Below are 21,410 nucleotides of genomic sequence, written 5' to 3' on the forward strand. Positions count from 1 at the left end.
TTGAGGTTCCTGGAATTTAGTTTTAAGACTTGGACTGAAACATTCGTTAGGCAGCCAGCCACAAAGATGTGGGATCATTCTTCGTGAACGGTCCAATTATGGAGGTCTGACTTGGGACGGTGGAGGTGCAGTCACAGATCCCCCTGGGCTGGCTCAGGTGCTGACCACCTGCCTATGGTAAGATGCGCCCCCTTCATGCAGCACGGTCTGATCTGGTCAGGCCATCGAGTGTTTCCCATTGGGTCGACCAGTAGACTGTCCTCTGATCTTGGGGTGTTTTCCAGAGGTGCCTTTGCTGCGATGCTGGGATGTAGTGGCTCAACCTTCTGCCCCATTTAGAGAAACAGCCAAGCAGCCTGCCTCCCCAGAACAGCTCTGTTGACAGCTGGATCCGATGATTATTTCATTTTCTTCCTCACTCGGAGGGAGAAGGCATTTCCTTCCTTTGTGATTAGCAAAATCCTAGATGCAGCCCTGGCTAGGAAGTGACCTCATCTCCTAGCTTTCTTGGGTTGTTTTGGTTGTTGTTTGTGTTTTCATTTGTTTTAAACAGAAAATGGTTAAAACAGGGCTTGGAGTGATGCATGCTCACAGTTGTTTTGGTTTCATTTTTGTCCTTTTTACATGTGCTGTTCTCTCACAGACTTGAAACAGGGTAGTAGACCTGAGCGGGTAGGATCAGGCACTGCTCTGACAGGCTTGCAGCTGACTGTTCAATGTCTTCTACACTTACTATAGCCCTGGGTCACCTAGCCACATAGGCTCCACCATCCAGTTCATTGATCAACGTAGAATTCTTGAAAGCCCAGCCAGTTTTGGGGGTCCTGAGCTGGGTCCCAGGGTGTGGTGGAAGGAGGGGCCCCCTCACTTGGGTTTACCTTTGTTTACAGAAGACCTCTCGGCATGGACATCCTTTGGGACAGTCCTTTACAAGGACCTGTGGAGGCCGGAGCTAGTTTAGCCTCCTTCCTTTAGGGCAGTACTGTGAGTACTGACCACTGTGATGTGGGTTTCGGGGTCTCTTGCCACCCCACCCTGCTTTCTATGTGATAAAACGCTGATGAATTCCTTGGACAAGAAGTCCTTCTTAAAATACATTCCCATCAAGGCAGCAGCTACCAATGGCGGGAGGCGTGGGGGGAGGTGGGACCAGAGAAACATGATTAGAAGGCTCAGCAGAAAGACAAGAGCTTCTAGCATATGTATTTGATATAAATATTATAGTTTTACAGAGACATCGAGATCAATATATGCCACATTTCATCTAGCTCTTTGACAAAGTGAGCACAGTGTATTCAGGAAAAGCTGTATAGGATTTTCAATTTACTCCGTATGATTTATTGTGACAGGATAGCTATGGGTTTTTTAAGTTCTTTATACTTGTTCCAGTAAAAATGGATATAGTATCTTTAAAAATAAACAGCCCAGAGCTGTGCATTTTATATCGTCTTCCTCGAGTGAGGCTCTGCTAAAGGGAGATGTAGGACCGCCCTGTCCTGTGGGGCCTGATGCAGTCGGATCTGCCCCCGTCCTCGTGTTTTAGCTTTCTTGTGGGGTGGGGGTGGGGTTGGGAGTTGTGGGGAGAGTAAACATGAACGGAAATAGGAAGCTGTTGCAGATGTCTAGACAAGATGGACGGATGGCATGAACGGGAAGGCGGGTCCAGAGAACTGGGACCCTGTGGGAGGAGGGCTCTACTGGTCCCAGGTCACCCAGGACCGCAGCTCCTTCTAGCGGCACCAGTTGCTTCCTCTGCTTAGGGGGCATCAAATCACAGGGCCGGCCTCCCCTTGCTCAGGAATTCACTGGGCACCGAGTCTCTGGACCGCAGTGTCCACACCAGAACGATGCAGGCACTGGACTGTACACTCGCCAAGGGCGGTTCTGACACAAAGATACACGTGAGAACGTGCGAGGGAGCCCGTCACGCTCACAGCCCTTTGCAAAGGCTGCTGGCTCTCAACAACACTGCCTGACTCTTTTGAAAAGTGTGTAGAGCTTTTCCTCTCGTGGAGGGAAGCTCACCCTCAGTGGCGCTGGGTGCCTCGTTCCCCACAGCCTTGAAAAGTTTTGTCTGGTGGCCTCCCCCTCTACTCGCCTCTTATGCCTCCAGCCCCAAGGCAGTGGCCCTGAGCTATCCATTCTGAAAGGCACAGTGGCGTTGAACTCTGAAACCGAGCTCCCACCTGCACTGGGCGTCCGGCTTTCCTGACCCACTTCCAAGCAGAGTGATGGAGGACGACGTGTGGGAGGTGAAGACGGTTAATGACAGCAGTAAGTGAGTGAAGAGGCGCCCATGAACTAAGCAACTGGTAGTTTTCTAGCGAGCCCTGATAGTGATCACAGTCAAACATTATTCTGATTAAGTCACCCTCCACCCCTCAGTGCCATGCTTACTCCATGACCCACTGGTGTTACCACCTCTGGTTCATCCAGCCCGCATTTGGGGGCACTCTCCCAGGACAGCCACTACACGAGTAACTGCTCTCCACAAGATGCCATCTGCCACTATTTTGGCATTTCAGATGCTTCCTCCTGCATCTGAGATGGACCTTTTAATCCTAGGTACTAACATTAATTTATCTCAAAGAAGATTTGTTCCCAGAACTAAACAAAACTTTAAAACCCAAAAAGTAGGTCAGAGGAAAAATGGTTACTGAGTTAGGTTGGTTGGCCATCTTCGCAAACCAGGGGGCCCGGCCTGCTCGAAGTCAGTGGTTGCCATGGCCAGCAGTCTAAAAATGTCCAGCTCTGGGTCCCGGCAGCTGCCTTGGTAAACTCTCCATTGTCAGTGAACCACAGGATTTCTATCTTCCTTTGGGTCCTCAGGCTGAGTAAGTCCTGAGCCTATAACATCTAAAAATGGGCATCTGCATCACAGCCCCTGGTGGCCAAATTGTGTGGCTTAACTTGAACCTCGGTTCAGAGTTCCTGTGCCTCTCAGCCTTGGCTGTCTTGGTCCGGCTGACCAGGTGCAGCCAGAATCCAGTGACCCTGCATCTCTGTGGTGCTTTAGGGGCGTTTATCTCTGAGGCGCTCCAGGCCCCACACTAAGCCTCTCTCCTGGCCCAGCGAGGACTCCCCAACACCCCATCCTCTGTGTGTCCAGGAGGATCTCCTCTGGGCTCAGCCCAGCCCGTCAGGAGCAAGCAGAGCTGCAATACCAAAGCCCTTTTCACATCACCTCTTTCCTCTCGGCGAGAATGGGGCCAGAGAACAGGATCACAGCCTGGGCAAGTCCCTTTTACTTGCTGTGGGGTCTCGGACACATGACTTAAGGAGATTGAGGTTCAGAGAAGTTCCCTGAAAATATGCAGAACATGGGGTTGTTTGAGGATTAGGTGAGATTCTATTGGCCACAGAGCTTTTTATATCTATGTTACGTGCTGATTTACAGGTATCCCATGAATTTTACCATTTAATGCTTACCAGGGCCAGACCTTTTTCTAGGCCCTTCACATGTATTATCTCTATTTAAATAAATTCTCAAGATAACCTCATGAATCAGGCGCTAGCTCCAGCCCCTGAGAGATTCTGACTTCATAATTGTGAGATGCAGAATTGGTCCCTACCTCAGACTGTTCCGTTCCTCGGTGTCTGAGCTAACACAGGGCTATCCAAATGAATCTCACACAGTAGATTGGTGGGTGTCACAGACCTGACAGAGATAATCTTGGATGAGGGTCTTTTTTGGCATTCTCTGAACCATGTACTGTGAACAACCATCACTCTGTGTCCAGAGATGGCACGCCCTGCTCTCAGTCTTAGAGCATTTCAATTACATTTCCAACGACCAGGAAATGCTGCCTCTCTTCTCCCCTCCATGACATCCTTCCCAAGACGACTGCCCCTGGAATTGTCAACTCCTGAAAATACTCCCGGGAAATAAATTTGCCCCTTTCACCATCCATCCCGGGCACTCCCGCAGGGCCCTCGTGCTCCCTGGGCCACGGGCTGGTGGGAGCCGGCCTCCTGATGCGGATGCTAAGCTGGAGAGGCAGCTTCTCCCCATCCATCAGTCCTAACTGCATTCAAACATTTTCAATATGTGGGTTCCTTGATCGCGTTCACTGTATGGAAAACAAAATAGAGGGAAATGATTATTGGCACAAAACAGGGACGCGGTAAATCTTCACATCAGATACGGGACAGATTGGAACAATATGGGTCCTCCAAGGTTGCCACCATAATGTACCTAATGCCTCCTGGTGGGCAGGGCGGCAATCTGCTTTCAATCAATCCCGCTTTTTCTGAGCAAAAATACCAATTATGTGGAAGGAAGATTTTTCCCCCTCCCTTTTTGATAAAGACTGCTGTCTACCCCAGAAGGCATGCTGTAGCTAACGGATATATATTTTAAACCGTCTAGAATGGTATTGGACAGCTCACACCAAATGAGAAAAGTCAATCCTTTTTGTTCCTTCTGTCTCCTGCCAGCATTCGTCTTACTTCTTAAGAGAAGTGAAAGCTAATTAAAGGCTTAAGGAATAATATTGATTGCATTCGAATATATTTTATATGTACCCAGCACATTTTCAACTATGAGAACCCTGACTCTTCCTAAGGCTGAATAAATCAGCTGGCTGAGCTGAGCCTTTGATTCAAGGGTGAGAGGGTGAACTCATCCCCTCCCCTCCCGCTTCTCATCCAGCTGTCCTGGAGACGAATGGTTTTGGAAGAGGAAGCGGGGATGCTGGCAGATGTTCATTCAGTTCTTTGCGCACAGGATAGGCAGGGTGGATGTTCAGGCATCTCTCTGGCCCTCTCGTTGATTTGAGTCCAGCTTTGAATAATAACCATGTTTATGCTGGTATAGAACTGTGGGCTTTGCAGTGCCTGGGGCAGGAACTGGCTAGGGTATTAACCCCTCCCTTCCCTCATCTGCTGAAAGGGGGATAAGAAGCTTGTCCTGGATCATACGTCCTTGGGGGGAAACCAGGGAATCAAATCTGGCTTCCTTTCGCGGGCCTATGGAGGGGCCCGCACCTGGGACCATGCTGGTCTTGTTATCCACCAGGAAGTTTGTGGGCAGAAAGTATCAGAATCGCCCCCACGCTGCCCCACTGTCATTTGTGGAGAGGTCGGGAGGGCGGTCCTGTTCCTCAGTCACTTTCTGAACACACTTGGCAAGTTCACAACCAGAAATCTTACTGAGGTCACGCAAATTCACGTGCAGCCTGTTTTGTCCATATATGTGCACATGTGCTGCAGCAAGCATGTTAAGGTATGACGTGATAAAAATGCACATAATCCAAGTGTTTCATTCACATCATGTACGCAGGCATACAGTGTATTTTAGGAAGGTGCTGTCTGTATGGGTTTTGAGCATAGAATTTGGATGGGTGGTCGTGGGACCTCCCTCACCCCGGCAGGCCGGGGCCCGAGCACAGTGATCTTGCTCATGCGTCTCCTCTGAGGAAGTCACTGACACTCCTCCCTCCCCGATGGCCTCTGGGCTCCAATCGCTAAGTGCAGCTCCGTAACAATAACAGTCCATAATGGAGATATTATTAACTGCACCGCGCGTATTATTGATTTACTCTTTGTTCTGCATCATTATCCTTTCACCAATGAGTTTACTGCATTATTCTCACATACTTAGTCAAGCACCAAATTACAAGGAAAGGGCAGGCTCTTGTAATGGCATCTAATGGAACATTGCATAAGTGATCATCATGCCTCCTATTATGAGCCGCCTCCAGCCAATGCGCTTTCCGCCTTATTGCAGTGTGCACAGAGCAGTTACGGAGTGCAAGGGGCCGGGCCATTTTACATTTCCCCACAGAATTCCTGTGCTTCTTGTTCGCCACGTGCCCATGCCTCACGGCCCAGCCAGGGATTCAGCCTCTGTCCCCCTCGGCCCGAGGCGCACAGGGATCTGGGCTGAATCCCTTGCAACAACCTCTTCTACTCTAAGCCAGCGGGTTTCTTCTGTACAGCCAGTCCCGGCACTGGCACTAACTCTTGCACCAAAGTGCTTAGTCCTGATCGATCGAGCACCTTGTAGCAACTGTAAGTGGCCATAGTATAGCCTGGTGTCAAAGTCAGATTGGCTCAGGAGCCCAGAGATGTGGGGGGGACTCTTATTCCCACAATTCTGGAAGAGGGGCTCCTCTCCTCAAGGCCAGCCACCATCTCCAGGAACAGAAGTCTGAGGCCCCTGGGACAAGGCAGTCGATGCCAGCGTCCCCTCTTCCTGGCTTCTCCCCATCTTGAGGCCGATTCCTTTGGCTCAAGGAGGCATCCGCAGCGCCCCAAGGAAGCAGCTGCCTGGGGACACAGGTCTGCGGCTGATCTCCCATTCCAGAGGCGTCCTGTCCCCATTTAGCCCTGAGTAATGCTCACTTACTGTAAAGTGTTACGTGCCCCCATTGTTGGAGGAGTTATGGCGGAAAAATGCAAAATTTTCCTTTTTACTGCTTATGGCCAACAGAGCCCATAACGTGTCAAGCCGCACATTAGCCACCCTGATAAAAGTTCGCTTCCTTACACACAAAATCATCGTTTCAGCAAGATTTGTTATCTCATTACCTGATAAGCTCTATGTCATAAACCAAGACTCATTCAGTAAATCTCCCAGGAGGACGCTTTGTGGGCAGAAAGGGAGAGATAGGAATCTGCAAGGGACTTGATAATGCAGCGTTTAAGCGCGAGCATAATGTCACTTATTGTTAAATGCATAAAACCACTTGGCCAAACGGTTGGGCTTTAATAAGATTTTGTGCAGCATCAGGTGAGACGCCATATGCCTTCTCTGCTGAGGAGCACCTGCCAGCACCGCTGCTTTGCCTCGCAGCCTCTGGGGAGGAGAGCGGGGCTCAGGGAGCCCTGGGGGCGATGCTTTCCTGCGGCTGCGCTTCCTCTGTCCTGCTGGGCATGGGTGCCTGGGTCGCGCTGGGCCACCTCATCTAACCAGCCTCTCCCGTTCAGGCACATTGTGGTCTGTGGACACATCACTCTGGAGAGTGTCTCCAATTTCCTGAAGGACTTCCTGCACAAGGACCGGGATGATGTCAACGTGGAGATCGTCTTTCTTCACAAGTAAGAGGCCCCTGTGGTTTCGAGACCCTCCACCCAACAAGGCACCCTGAGGGGGCACCCTGAGTGTCTGCAGGAGTGGTGGTGTGGGGGGCGGCGTTGGGGGGCAGGGCAGAGTTGAATGAGACACAGTCTCTGCTGGCCTCAGTGGAGAGGAAGACCTGAACCAGTGGAAAGGGAGTAACACACTAGCTCAGTGAGAGCAGCACCTGCCTCTGTGAAGGTCATTCTGGCAAATAACAGAGGAGTTTATTATGGGTCACACAGGTCATTACTGTCCCCTCAGCTCCTGGATCTCTGGGATCCATGAGTGTGCCCAGTGTCAGGTGTGGAATGATGAGCAGCATGAGGTGGATACCTTATGAGTGCAGGGGTGACATAGTGACCAAGGAAGACATAAACATAACAGGAAGCAGGGTGTAAGGCACTAATAGCCACAGTAACTGTGGTTCCCAGAAATCTTCAGTGGGGGACCCTGTGCTCGCTGGTCACCATGCATACAGTCCCTTCTTTAACCAACAGAGGGAGCAAAGTACATGCTCTGGATTCCAAATACCTGATCTGAATCTTGCATCAACCAATTACTTTCTGAACCTCTCTGGGCCTCAGTTTCCATATCCATAAGATGGGGAGATCATCATGGTTTCTACCTACATCCTTGGGCTGTTGTGAGAATGAAAAGAAGTAATCCATGTAATGTACACAGAGCAGAATCAGGCATGCGGTAGCTGCTCAATCCATGTTAGCTACTATTGTGAAATATAAAATATATTAGGTCACATAATTAATTTAGAAATTATGTCTTATTATATTTGATTTACAGGGGAGGAAAGGAAGGTATCTCCCTTCTGCTCAATATTGTTGAGATTTTAAGCTTTGTCTCATCCCCTTTAAGTAAAAGGTAGTCTGCACAGGGATGGAGAGTTGGGGGGCTCAAGCATGTTGCCATGTGTTGCTCCATCTTCTTTTAGAGATGGGCTGTCAAGGGGCTCATAAGTTGCCATAAGTTGCTAGAGAGACAAAGCTTCCATGTCGGTGTTGGCTCGGTATGGGGCTGACCACTCAAGACTCAGTCCTGCTCCAAGAGCCCACTCTGGTTGATCTCCCCACAAGCTCCCATTCTGTGCAGCTTCCTCCTCCGGGCATTTGTTCACCAATACCAAATGGTCACCAGGTTTGAGCGCCAGTATTTTTCTTCTCAGCACGGCTTCTCTAAGTTCTGAAAAGACTGGCCAGGCCATGGACCCAGGAGCAGAACCCACAGAACAGTTCAGAGCTACCTGCTGATTCCCAGTTGTGGGGCCCGTCTTCTCTGAGCCCTTTAGAAGGTTCAAGAGCAGTGTAGTGTGTAGGTCTGCCCTCCTGTTGGCTGCACATTTCAAGGTGAGCACATGTGCGACATCAGAGCACAACAGTGATCCTACTTTCACTGACTGAAGTCAGTTTCACCAGGTGGCAGACTGGCCTGGGAAGTGCCCCCCGCTTCATGCGTTACCCGGGGAGCTTCAGGAATGAAGCATGATTGTACTGGATCTGGGAGATGGGAAAGATTTGTACAGGCAGCTCCTCTTTTCTCACCCAGGGCTTCAGTCAGAGTCAAGTTGGCTTCTAATGCTTAGGGTTCCCCTGTGTTAGTGTTAGGGTTCCCCTGTGTCCCCAGCATCGATTCTTGTCAGCATCATAGTAGATGGCCCAGTTAATTAACCTCTTGAAGCTGTGTTAATAACATACCTTTCTCTAGGGTTGTTTTGTGGTTTAAATGAGTTAATACTTGCAAGTGTTTAGAATGGTATCTGCCATGCAGTAAATGCTCAAAACATGAACAATTATTAAGACTAGGCACTTAGTCAATGTTAGTCGTGTTGACTAACACTATCCCTGGCACCAAGTAGGTTCTAACTAAATATGACCTCCCAGTGCCTAGTATAGTACCACGTACAGAGTAGGTTTGTTCATCTATGCAGAATGAATGAATGAATGAATGAATGAATAGGTCAATCAGTGTTTTAATCTTTGTCCCCCAATGGAAAGATGTCCTTACAGCTCAGTTCTAAGAATGATGAATAGTGTACACCCCTGTGAATTAAGAACAGTACTGCGAGTAAATGAACTCTGGGTGTGGCTGCACAGAGGTGACATTTTTGGGGATGAGGAGTCCATGGGGTGGAGAAGCAGGGAAAAGGCTTTTGGTGGAAGAAACAGCACTGCCAAGGGAACCTTTGGCTAACCCTGATGTCACAACCTCAGTTTCTCTATTTATAAAATAGGGATTTCATGCATAATGAAGTCGAAGACATTTCACCCCATATGCCTCAGACTCGGTAAAAGTCTGGGCCTGTTTATTTTACCTTGGTATTCGATTTGGTTCAGGTAGGTTTTGTCTCTCTTGAGTGCAAGCCTTTATTTATGACAAGCTTGGGAGCTGCTTTGAAGGAGAAAGCCCTTTCCCAGGTCCCCTTCTGTGGAAGTCAAGAGAAGGGGGCCTGGAGGCTGCAATGCCTGCATCTGTCATATTAATGGCTGTTTTTTCTCTCCCTGCACAGCATTTCCCCCAACCTGGAGCTGGAAGCTCTATTCAAACGACATTTTACTCAGGTGGAATTTTATCAGGGTTCAGTCCTCAATCCACATGATCTTGCGAGAGTCAAGGTAAGAAGGAAGGAGCGACCTCTGCTTTTCCTCCACCTAAGAGGGGGGCACCTGACTCAGTGGTGAGGGGACATGCCTCCCAGGATGGCTTCGAGTCACCCCCCAACCCCTAATGAAAGAAGTCAGATACCACCACCTTAGTTGGCATCACCCTTGCATAGGTCCCAGGGCATCGTTCTGCTGGCACCTGCTAGACCACCTGTGAGCATTCCACACTTGAACACTTGGAGCATGGAACTTCCTTTGCTAGTTCCCTCAGTATCAGTGCTGCTAAAGGAAGCAGACTAGTTGTGTGGACTCAATAGTCTCCCATACAACATAATAATAAAGTTATTCCCATCTTGAATACTTAAATAGGACTCACTGTAGCTCTAAAATCGATTATTTATATCAGAAAGGAACATTAAGGGTAAAATCCTATATAATAAAAGGCTAATGTGCAAATCGACTGATCAAAGAGACGACTGGTCGCTATGTCATGCACTGACCACGAGGGGGCAGACGCTCAACACAGAAGCTGCCTCCTGGTGGTCATTGCACTCCCACAGGGGAGCGCCACTCAGTGAGAAGCTGGGCTCACTGCTGCTGAGCACGGTGACGGTGGCAGCACTCAGGATGCCCGACTGTGGCTTAGTCTTGCTCCCCTGAGGGGAACAGGCCTATCAGTAGGATATCCCCCAAGGACCTCTGGACTGCAAGAGGGCTCAGGCCGGGCTGAGGGACCACCCTGAGTACACAGATTTCATTCACCAGGCCTCTTGTCTAAAATAAAATTGTTACCAAGCCATGAAACATTTTGAGCTTCCTTCCTTCCCCCACCAAAAGACTAAGGTGTGGAACTAAACATACAGGTATCTAACACTACTTTGTAATGGGCTAATTTTTCTTTCCAGCACCTGCTAAGGTAGAATCTTCTTAGAAAGCCCTTCTGGGGCTTATAAGGGGATAGGGTACAGCAAAATGGCCTCTGCCACTCTACTCATTGTACACCGATTTTGTAAGCATGCTCAGTGTTTGCACAACAGTAAGTGTATATTGAAATTGTGAAGCCACTGACATCTTAATGCTAACTGCAGTCACCACACCATTCAGTAACCATATAATGGGCAAACATGAATAAGCCAAAAGGACTTGAGTTAATTCTCTGGACTATTAAAGAAAACCAGAGATACTGTGACATATAATGGAAGAGACCAGCCCTCCCTCCAAATGCAGAAGGGTCTGCTAAGTACAGCATGCCAAGTGGGACAGGCTGCAGGCCTGCACCAGCACAAGAATTCTTAGAGTCCAGTTCATCTTAATTTTCCCCAGATATGGTTCAAGTTATGGCTAATGTGGAAGCTCATGAGAACTTTGAGAACATGGTTATTGTTTTTGGACCTGATTTGGATGTAGGCAATTATTAGCACTACTCACGAACCCCTCAAAGGAATAAGCTATTTGGGGCTCATGTTCAGATAAGTTAGTAAGTTATAGTTTGAGATCTTCTGTAATACATCACTTCATACATACAGATGTGTTGTCTTTTGAATAGCTGAATGCTAATTGGATACTGAACAGCACCGATTCAGGACTCTCATTTCCTTTTGTTTGCCAGATAAGATGTGAAAAGGGTTAGAGGAAGAACGCTGGATTCTAAATGACTGAATCTCCAATTCCTCAGTTATCTTGATAACCTGAGTGGATGGGGTTAGCCCACCTAACTCCATTTCACCACCTGGAAAAATTAAGATGGTGGTGGGGAAAGGAGGTGGGGTGGGGGTGGGGCTACTAAAAAGCTTAGTTCATTGTTCTTTAAAGAAATCTGAGAAGCTCACACATAAGACTATGCAAAATGAACAGTATAATTACTAAGGTACATGCTGTTCCCTCCAACAGCAACAAGATGAATTGTTTATATCATAACAAGACTTAGCAACCTACACATTTGACACAAACTGTAATCTCTCAGGATTCTTTTTAAAAATGTCCTTGCAAAGCACCAGGTTCCCCAAGAGCTGTAAACAGTGAGAGCCTGCCACCAAGCCTGGCTATTTATGTGTTTGTGTCTGTGGTTTTCCTTTCGGTGTCTTAGATAGAGTCAGCAGATGCGTGCCTCATCCTTGCCAATAAGTACTGCGCAGACCCCGACGCTGAAGATGCCTCCAACATCATGAGGTAACCTCTGGGAGGTGGGACGAAGGCTCTGGGCTTGGGGCTCTGTGGCCCACTTGCTCCCCTTTGGGTCCTCTACACCATCTCCTCCATAAGCTACCTGCATAGGCCTGGTGGGTGGGGGGAGCTGAGGCTGTGCTGGGTGTGGAGGACAGTGACATGAGGCATAGTCCATAGGAAGTTCGTCCCGAGAAGATGGGAGCTCTGGGTCATGCATTTGAGATCCTTTAGACAGGACCAAAGGGAAAGGTAAATTTAGATGGGAATGACCTGAAGTAAGGTACCATGTTTCCTAAGAGAAAATGGACCTGAGATGCCTAAATGGACCAGGGAAGGATGTGGTCTTGTCTCGGGACCTTTCAAAACATACAGAGATGTTCTTGGTTGTCATAACTAGGGTTGTCGTCCTGCTCTTGTCTGGTGGGTAGAGACCAGTAATGCTGCCCAACATTCTATAAAACAAAGGCCAGCTGCACACAGGAGAGAATTGGTCTGGCTCCAAAATTCAATAGTGCCTGGGAGGAAGCCCCATCTTAGAGCTTTCCAAGTGTGTCTATAGCACAGGATTCATTTCACCCCCAAAGAGGAGTTTGTTCTCCAGTTAGTTTGTTTCAACCTGTCTCCCTGAATGAAATAGTGTTGTTTGCTGAAAACTTTCTCAGTGTTTTTAATACTAACATGAATGATAAAAATAATGTGCTCTAGAGAATTTCTCAAACCTATTTGACTACAAGCCTCCTCCCTCATTTTTACAGAACATTTCGGGGGGCCACTCTTTGGAGAACACTTCCCAGTACCCTTCCTGCAAACTGGCTGAGCCTATGAGAGGCCATTTTCTGCCCAACTCCTACTCCTTACTGTTTCAGAAGAAAACTGTTGTTCTGTTTTTGTTCTTTGCATAGACCCATATCTCCTACTCCTTACTGTTTCAGAAGAAAACTTGTTCTGTTTTTGTTCTTTGCATAGACCCATATCCGGACATATTGTGGCTATGAGATGCCTAAAAGGTTAAGGTATTTTGGTCCAGATAGTTAGAGCCCTTTTGAAATCTTACCTTCTGTAGCATAAACTGCAGAGTAGTTAAGACAGCTTGGAAGGGTAAAGAGAACCTTCTGGAGAAGAGATGACCTAAGAGAAAACATGTCACTCCCACTGTATTCCCAGGAGCTCTTACCTAATTGTGAACAGCCATCTTCTGGGTCGAGACAAAGATTCCCTTCTCCCTGCAGCTTGGTTTACTGTGTCCTGGGAATTTGCCCTGACTGTCCCAACATGGGGGCTTGGGAAGTTGCCTTTGCATCATCACAAGGCTGGAACCTCCTTTCTGTGCCTTTAATCAGCGGCCCCAAGTGACACGTGCTTTCCCATCGGTGAAGTGGGGGAATTCCTCCATGCTTTTCGGATGAGAAAGGCCTCCCCTCAGCATCTGGTCCTAGTGCCTGGCAAGCAACATCTGGAGCAATGTTCTCTTTCCACTCGCTTTTCTTTGGCAATATGACGAGTGCAGTTGTTTTAAGGAAGTTGAAGCGTGAGCTCTTGTAAGCATCGGGCTTGCCAGGCTGCAGGAGATGGTGGGGTGAGGACGTGCTCCACACCTGGGTCCAGCCCCTCCCTGGTCACAGCTGGAGAGTGACTACAGCAGCCTCGGTGAAGGTGGCTCAGGCTGCCTGTTCCTTGAACTGGGATTTCACTCCTTCACCACGTTTTTGTATCATATGAAGTGATACAGATGTAGAATTTAAGGAACGAGGCTTTGTTATCTTCAAAATTTCATCCAAAGTATCAAGAGAAGATGAAATTTAATGTGTTGACCCCACAGACAAGTTTGAGGCTGGCACTACCTTTATTATTATTATTATTATTATTATTATTATTTTGCCTTCAAAAGTGACTAATTGAAATGATAATAGCTTTGAAATGGACATTTTTCTTCATCACAAAATATCTCATAAAAGCCCTGACTGTGATAGGGTTAATGTGAAGACATATCGGTTACCTGGGCGATGGGCATGATGCCAGGGCATAGAGGTTACTGGGCAAAGGTAGTATCAGAAATGTAACTGAGCCGTCCATTAGCCAGAATCAGAACTAAGTAAGGCCCAGGCAGCACAAGGAAATGGGAGGCTCGGGGTTAAAAATGGGCTCTGTCTTTCCCTTATTTGTATAATCCTCCTTCCTCCTTAATTTAATGAGACCAATCTGCCCGGTTTGAAATTAAAATGTCAAAGATCCATTTGAAATGAGCTAATGCAGAAAACTGGCTGAGGCTGTGAACTGAATTCAGAGGGCTGACAGAGGCGCCAAGTCCTTGAGTTATAAGCTTGGGCCAACACTAGACTTTTTCAAAAATAAAATGAAATCCTTCAAGTGCAGAAGCCCAGGGTGAACTTGTGCAGGAGAGGCTGACGTGTGATCCGTTTCCTAAGTGCACAAGTTGGAGCTTTTCAGACACAGCTGCTCCTGGCCGCCTCCCTCCATCTTCTCACGACACAGGGATGAAGGGCAGGGTTTCTGGGTGGGAAGTTTGTGGGGGGTGTCACCATAAATGCACTTGCATTTCTGATTAGGCTCAGGCGGTGGGCCATTCCGTGGAATTCCATTCTTGAGCCTTCCCTGTCACAGAAGGAAATGTACAGTGTCACCTCTGACAGAGTCCGTAATGACAAAAACCATAACTTGCACGTGGAGAGAGCTTTTAATGATTTCAAAGCATTTTCACATCTGGTCTTTCATTTTGCTGCTCAGACCAAGCCTGTGAAATAAATAAAGCAGGTACTGTTGCCCCGATGTCCAGATGAGGAAACGGTCACAGAGAGACCAGGGATTTCCTGAAGGTCACCAGTTCGCCAGGGCACTAGCTGGGACTGGAGTCCAGGTGTTTATATTCCTCTGCCCCTCCCCTGTTAGCACATAATTGTCAGGGGGGTCATGAGGAGGCCCAGGCGGGGGCTAATACTGAGTATGGACTGAGGGCAGTTTGGAGGGATTTTGTACTAGAACTCCAAAAGCCCTTACCCCTTATCCCAGGGGTCCTCAAACTATGGCCCGCGGGCCACATGCAAATACAAATACTGTGTTTGTTCCTGTTTTGTTGTTTTACTTCAAAATAAGATATGTGCAGTGTGCATAGGAATTTGTTCATAGTTTCTTTTTTAAAACTATAGTCCGGCCCTCCAACGGTCTGAGGGACAGTGAACTGGCCCCCTGTTTAAAAAGTTTGAGGACCCCTGCCTTATTCTAATCAGGTCAAAGTCATCATTTAGATGCTATTCGCCATTGAAGGCTAAGTCAAGAATCCCGTCCTGGGAGCCCAACTTAGAAATCATTTTTGTGAGTGGCCATGTGTGTGGCAATTAGAATCATTTGTCGGGTTGCTGGTTTGATTTGTCACTGTTGTCTCAAATTATCACTTGGAGAATTGGATCCACAGCAAATGGTTTCTAGGCTCTTCCCCAGGGTATGAGATTGCAAACCTCCTTTGGCCCCATAAATTGAGTTTGCTTTCTTCAGATGCCTATATAGGCAACACACCTTGACCCTGGCCACAGAGCCCCCTACCCCCAGGGCACACATACTCACATACCACAGGCCTCTCTCTTCTTTTATGCCCAGGACACTTCTGTGGCCGTTTTGTGGTTTCTTTTTCACACTACCACGGATATGGTAGTGGAAACACAATTTAACTTGGCTCCATGCCTGCAACCCCTCAGGATGGCCCTGGATGCTGGCCCCACAGTCGCTCCATTGAGTTGTGACTAATTAATCAAATGAATCTTCCCATCAGACTCTGAAGTGAAGGTAAACCCTGCCTCAGCTTTCGCGTTTTCTTTTTCAGAGTCATCTCCATAAAGAACTACCACCCGAAGATAAGAATCATCACTCAGATGCTGCAGTATCACAACAAGGTAGGAAGTGAGAGCCGACTGAGGCTCAGAGATGCGTATGGGGTTCTAGTCTCTTCTCCCTCACTGTTCAGCCAAACACATGTGCATACGCATGCACACACACACACACACACACACTCAGGCGCACGCGCGCACACACACACATGCACACAAAACAAAGCAATCCACAGGCCTGAACGAAGTGGGTGGTGGGTAAACCCTCCTTGGGACATTGCTTCAGTCCAAACACCTTGTCTGCAGTTGGTCGCCGGGAGGAATCTCCTTCAGGTGCCGATTCATTCATTTAGGAAGCACCAGTGGGACCCCCAGGTTCAGACTATTGCTGCACTCAGATCCCATTGCAGCACTTCCATTTTCATGTGCTTTACTAATTTCCTCAGTTTGTGTTTACTGAACACCTACGAGATGGTCAGCACTGTGCCTGACCCCTAACCCCAGGAGGATATAGCAAAAGAGATGGCCTGTTTTGTGCACTCGGGGATTTAGTCCTCAAGGTGTAGAGTGTCCCAAATAGGGCTCTTCTGACACCAGGTGAACCTGGGGGAACAGAACACGCGTTGGGTGGGGAATGTGGGAATGGCATTCTCAAATTCAAGATGAGAATTGCATGGTTGAATTCAGGCAAATTAGGGTAAACATAATGGAATCTTCCTAGTGTTAGAGCTCACAAGGGGGATGGGGGAGAAAACAAATGCTGGAGTCTGCGTTGTTTCCCAGAGTCCAGTGGCATTCAAAGGCAACGCTCCTCCACTCAAATGGTCATTAAACTCCCAGGAAAACAGCTTTGGGGGAGGGAAGGTGGCATCTTTGTCAGTTTGATATGGAACCAGTTATCCCCTTAATGAGGCTTAGAAACGAGGCTGGGCAGTACCTGGAACCAGGTGTCCTGTGTGAACAGAATAACTCCCTGCTGGGTTTTGAGTGAGTGTGTGACCCATCTTACAGGCCATATTCCCTACAAAATAGGCAGTCAGGTGACCCAGAGAAGACCCCACTCTGCCAAATGCACCGGTGCCACGCCATTATTTCTTAATTGCTGGCAAGGGCTGCCCCAATTTGCTGTGTGGAAGCCCATCAGAGGCTGTCGCTGAGTGAGGCCTGCTGTCGGTGACTGGCTACCCTTGGCGCTGCTGCCCCTGCCAACCGTTGCCCGACCCTCGACAGGTGGTTCCACTGCAGAAAGTGTTGTGCTGCAGCCAGAGGGCTTGGTGGTGGGCACCCAAGGTCACAGTGTCCTGTTTGTCCCTGGAAAACCCAAGGGCACTGAAGAGACACAGTGAGGATATTGGAAACTCACAAGCATCAATTTAGAGATGTTTTCTGACAGTAGCCCCTGTAGGTGGAGGCAGATTTCCTTAGCAAGGCTGTGGCTGGTGACAGCTTCTGGGGTAACGAACTCTCCTTCTTCCATTTGAGATTTGAAACTGTATTTAGTGTGGGAGTGCTTGAAGCCGTTGTTTAGATTTTGGGCTGAATTCAGATTGAATAGGAAAATTAATGTTGTATGTTTACAAAGGGATGTCAGTTCCTTCCCTCCTGCTTCCAATGAGTGCTGATATAGCATCTTCAAGACATTAAGGAGGATTTCAGCTGTGATTCCTGTCAAACTCCAAGGGGCTCCATAGACCCAGGGTCCAGATGGCACCTGGTCAGTGTTCACATGGACACGGTGAGCTCAGGGTCTCCCACAGACTCTGCACTGTGGTTCTTCAGGAACAACAGTGAAGATGTCAGCCTATCCGTGATTATTTGCTTAAAACACACTTTATGTAGAGCCACCCCAGCCTGTGTGGGTTTAGAGTTAGGCAAACATCACTATGAGATTCTGGCCTGGAAGATCAATAAGGTTTCCAGGGACGGAGCGACTGGACACAGGGCCTTTCCTCTCTCATTGCCTTTCTCTCTTCCAGAGAAAGAATAGAAAGACCAGTGTTCATTATTAGTTATCTTATTCCTTGCAGAATTGCAAGCATTCTTCCCCTTGCTTTGTAATTTTGCTCTGTTTCCTAAGGTCCTCCTACCTACCCTTTCAACATGTTTTTCTCCACCTTCTATTCAATATTCTTCTTCTTCTTCTTTCGGCACTTTCTCTTCACCAGAGATCTCCATCCATGAACACTTGCTTTCAGAAAGAGCCTGGTATGTGTGTATAAACTTATGTCACTGTCAATGTATTGCAAGGGATAGTGAATTCCATAATTGGATGCCATGCATAAAATATAAAGGCTCTCAATCCCCTGTGACCAAATGATACTGGTATTCCAGGACCCAGAGGGACAGAGGGAGACTGCCTGCTTTTTCTCCATGTAAACCTGCCCCTGGGTTTGTTATCATAATAACCTCAGACATTTGTGTTATATTTAATGGTTTTACAAGAGCTTTGACATCCATTCTGTCATTGAGTCCTCATCTGACCATCTGTGCATTTCAGCATTCAGTGTGACTTCAGACTGGGGCTCAGGCTCTGACTCCGAGCCGCTCTGCAGGGTACAAATAATGGTTACTTGGCGGCTAGTGAGCTAAGAGACAGAGGTGCCAACTACCACCTTCTCTTTACGCAGAGCCACAGCCCACCGAACCGAACTGTGGCTCCATAGAGTAGGACTCAGAAGCATATTCTCTAACGTGGGTCTGTTTAATATCACTAGAATCCATGGAGGGAAACACTCACAGCCTAGCCATCTCTGAACATGGAAAGACTGTGGCCCAGTAAATGTTCTAATTCGGGTGTCAGTGGCTTGAACCTATTCAAGGAAAGAATGGTTTATGACATCTTGGAAAGGTGTTACTCCTGATGACCTAGCTCTTGCTGGATTTTCTCCCCCAGCAGACTGTAGTGAAAGGGTTATTTTCCGAACTCGAAGCCGAGTCCTGCTGGCCCGATGGACATGCAGTTCTTTGAGCTTCCTCCGTAAATCCTTACACTTGGGCAGTCATGCCACAGTGTTTCCTCTGATGTGACCTCTTTGCTCCTCATGGCGGCTTCCCCAGTTTTATTTTATGTGCAGTGAGAGATGGGACTGGGGCTGGGATTCATCTCTCCTGGTTTCCCAGGATAAACTGTCTTACGTTCCTTCTTCTGGAGATGATGAGTGGCCCAGTACAGACCCTGCCCAGCAGGTCTACTTCTCTAGGTTGGAAGGATTTGCCTCTAGGCTCCTATGCAGCAATGCTGGCCTTTCCACCGGGCCCCGCTGCCCTCAAATGAAAACGGACAGAGTTGCCAGACACCAAGAATTCGAATTCCTGGGTCATTCTCCTGTCTCTGCTTCATGCACACAGAGATCCCTGGTCCCAGGCTTTGGCACATCCCTTGTGGCTCCCTGCCCTGCGATTGCAGAAGATACTAGGGCCAAGAAAAGAAGCCCGAGAAATGAGACTCATGCCTTTCCTCTGTAAACATGTAAACTATGTCTAAGGAACTCAAACCAGATGGGCACATGGGGGACCCCGGGCCCGGACTTCATACCCTGGATGGCACCTGGGGATGTGAGAGACCCTCTTGAAAACATTCTCTGTGTTTGTTTGAAGGTGCCATGAAGGTTATCTAGTATCTGTCTGGGGCTTGATAACTTGATTGTTCATGACTTAGCTTTGATTTTCCTCATTCTTTTTAGGTGATATTAATGCAAATTAATATTTTTTCTCTTAGACTGATATGTTATTCTCTATGATGCCAGGGAAGTTGAGGGGAAGGTGGCCTTCTTTGGACAGTGAAGAGTAGGGAGAGAAATGGGATAAAAGGCAGGGCTAGTTCTAGATCGAGGCTATGATGTGTGGACAGTCTCTGATACTTAGCCTGAGGGAAATTGCCATCCTCTGTGGCCCACACGCGGGGCTGTCTTAAAAGTGCTGTCATCAGGATGGATACAGTCATCTCTCCCAGGAATAGACTCCCGCTGGGTTAGGATGCACGCGATTGCTAGAGAACTGGATTTTGCAAGAAGGCATTTCACAAGAGTGGTGTTTCTGAAAGCAGAGCCTGGAGCCTGAGGACCCACCCTTTGTTTCCACGACGGAGTCTTATATCTCCTTCTCATACAACTGCCTATGTTGTCCCAAGAGTGAATGGAAGCCTTGTTGGTGCTCCTCCTGTTTGGAGAGAAATCGTCGTTTCAGGGCCATGGAGTCTGGCATTGGAAGACCTAGGGGTTCTCTCCTTGCAAAGCAAGAGGTCTTTCTGCTGAGACTCGGACACTTACTGAGTTTTAGGCACAGAAACCCTGCAGTGGAGGCAGCCTTCTCCATCTCTTAGACAAATTGCATCCTCAGAAAGTTCCTTCATAAAACAAGCCAACATTACTGCTTTCAGTCCCAATTCTGGCTCCTGGAACAAAACAAGACAAGCCTAATGTCTTCATCACAGCAGCACCTCCGCGATGGCGAGAGCTTCTTCGGGCCCCACGCTGCCGCCTCTCTCCGTTGTGCTTCAGAAGGGGTTGTCCAGAACCGACACCTCTCCTCGTGCCTGCCATGTTTTCTCTGCAAGTGATGCAAGTGGTCAGCTTCCCTCCTTAATCGGACGGTTAGGCCGGATCAGGTTTTCTGGAACCAGCCTGACCCTTTCACATCAGAATGGAACCTTTGTTTCCCTTGACCTGGAGACCATTTCTAACAAGCAGGCATTGGTGTTCTCTGCGATTTCTCACACAGCTGGCCTTTCTTTGGGGTTTAGTTACCCACACACTTAAGTTTTTTCTTTTCTGTTCCCTCATGTCTGCTGCCAAGTTAGGTCTTCTCATTTTGGACTTATAGAATGGATTTTTCTCAACCTAAATGCTGTACTTGACATGAAGGCCTTTAAAATCTTTTCTGGTTGATTCCCCCCCACCCCCCCAAACACACACACACACTTTTTCCAACTCTGGAGAACTTTTGAATCCTGATTCTTCCAACCAGCGTGTCACCTATGACTGTGCTTCTTGCCGCTTAAACAGAGCTGGCTGAGCGTGCTCTGGGCCCTGATCGCAGTGCTGACCTAACTGTGGAAGAGGATCTGTGCTCCATGCCGCTTAAACAGAGCTGGCTGAGCGTGCCCTGGGCCCTGATCGCAGTGCTGACCTAACTGTGGAAGAGGATCTGTGCTCCATGCCGCTTAAACAGAGCTGGCTGAGCGTGCCCTGGGCCCTGATCGCAGTGCTGACCTAACTGTGGAAGAGGACCTGTCCACCTGCAACAGATGGTGACCTGTGCACGCTGCGATTTGCCTGGTGATTTAGGGCAGTGCTTCTCAAAGTGTGGTCCCCAGCTCAGCAGCTCACGTCACCTCGCCCTTTTAGCAATACAGATTCTTCAGCCTCACCCTACACGGGGAATCGGGAACAGTGGGGAAGGGGCCAGCAACGTGCTTGTTCAAACCCTCCAAGTGGTTCTGATGCCCACTCAAGCTTGGGAGCCACTGATCTGGAGTATTGAGAAGGCAGATAAAATGAAATCTGAAGTACACAGGCATGGGATAACATCAGAGTCTATTTGAGGAGCCAATGTATGAGCAACGTAGTCAGACATCCAAGTAGCATGGGCCTATGTCACAAGAGGGATTTGCCTCTGGATTCGATTTGGCTAAAGGACAAACCCTAGGGGAGGCCTCTGGCTTGGTAGGTATAGAAGCAATTTCCAGGGAGACTGGAGCCTGATGAGGAGATTTTAGTAAAACACCAAGCA

The 21,410-nt window shown here is 48.2% G+C and overlaps 1 protein-coding gene across 1 annotated transcript in view; it reads left to right on the forward strand.

Moving 5' to 3' along the window:
* Positions 1–21,410, forward strand: part of KCNMA1 (potassium calcium-activated channel subfamily M alpha 1) — a 699,960-nt gene that overhangs the window by 492,541 nt on the left and 186,009 nt on the right. Inside the window, exons 10-13 of the mRNA XM_006754825.2 lie at positions 6,931–7,041; positions 9,582–9,687; positions 11,762–11,844; positions 15,677–15,746. Coding sequence (XP_006754888.1) covers positions 6,931–7,041; positions 9,582–9,687; positions 11,762–11,844; positions 15,677–15,746 — 370 coding nt within the window. The remainder of the gene's footprint in view (positions 1–6,930; positions 7,042–9,581; positions 9,688–11,761; positions 11,845–15,676; positions 15,747–21,410) is intronic.

The sequence above is a fragment of the Myotis davidii genome, unplaced genomic scaffold (genome assembly GCF_000327345.1).
Source record: "Myotis davidii unplaced genomic scaffold, ASM32734v1 scaffold513, whole genome shotgun sequence".
Taxonomy (NCBI): Eukaryota; Metazoa; Chordata; class Mammalia; order Chiroptera; family Vespertilionidae; genus Myotis; species Myotis davidii.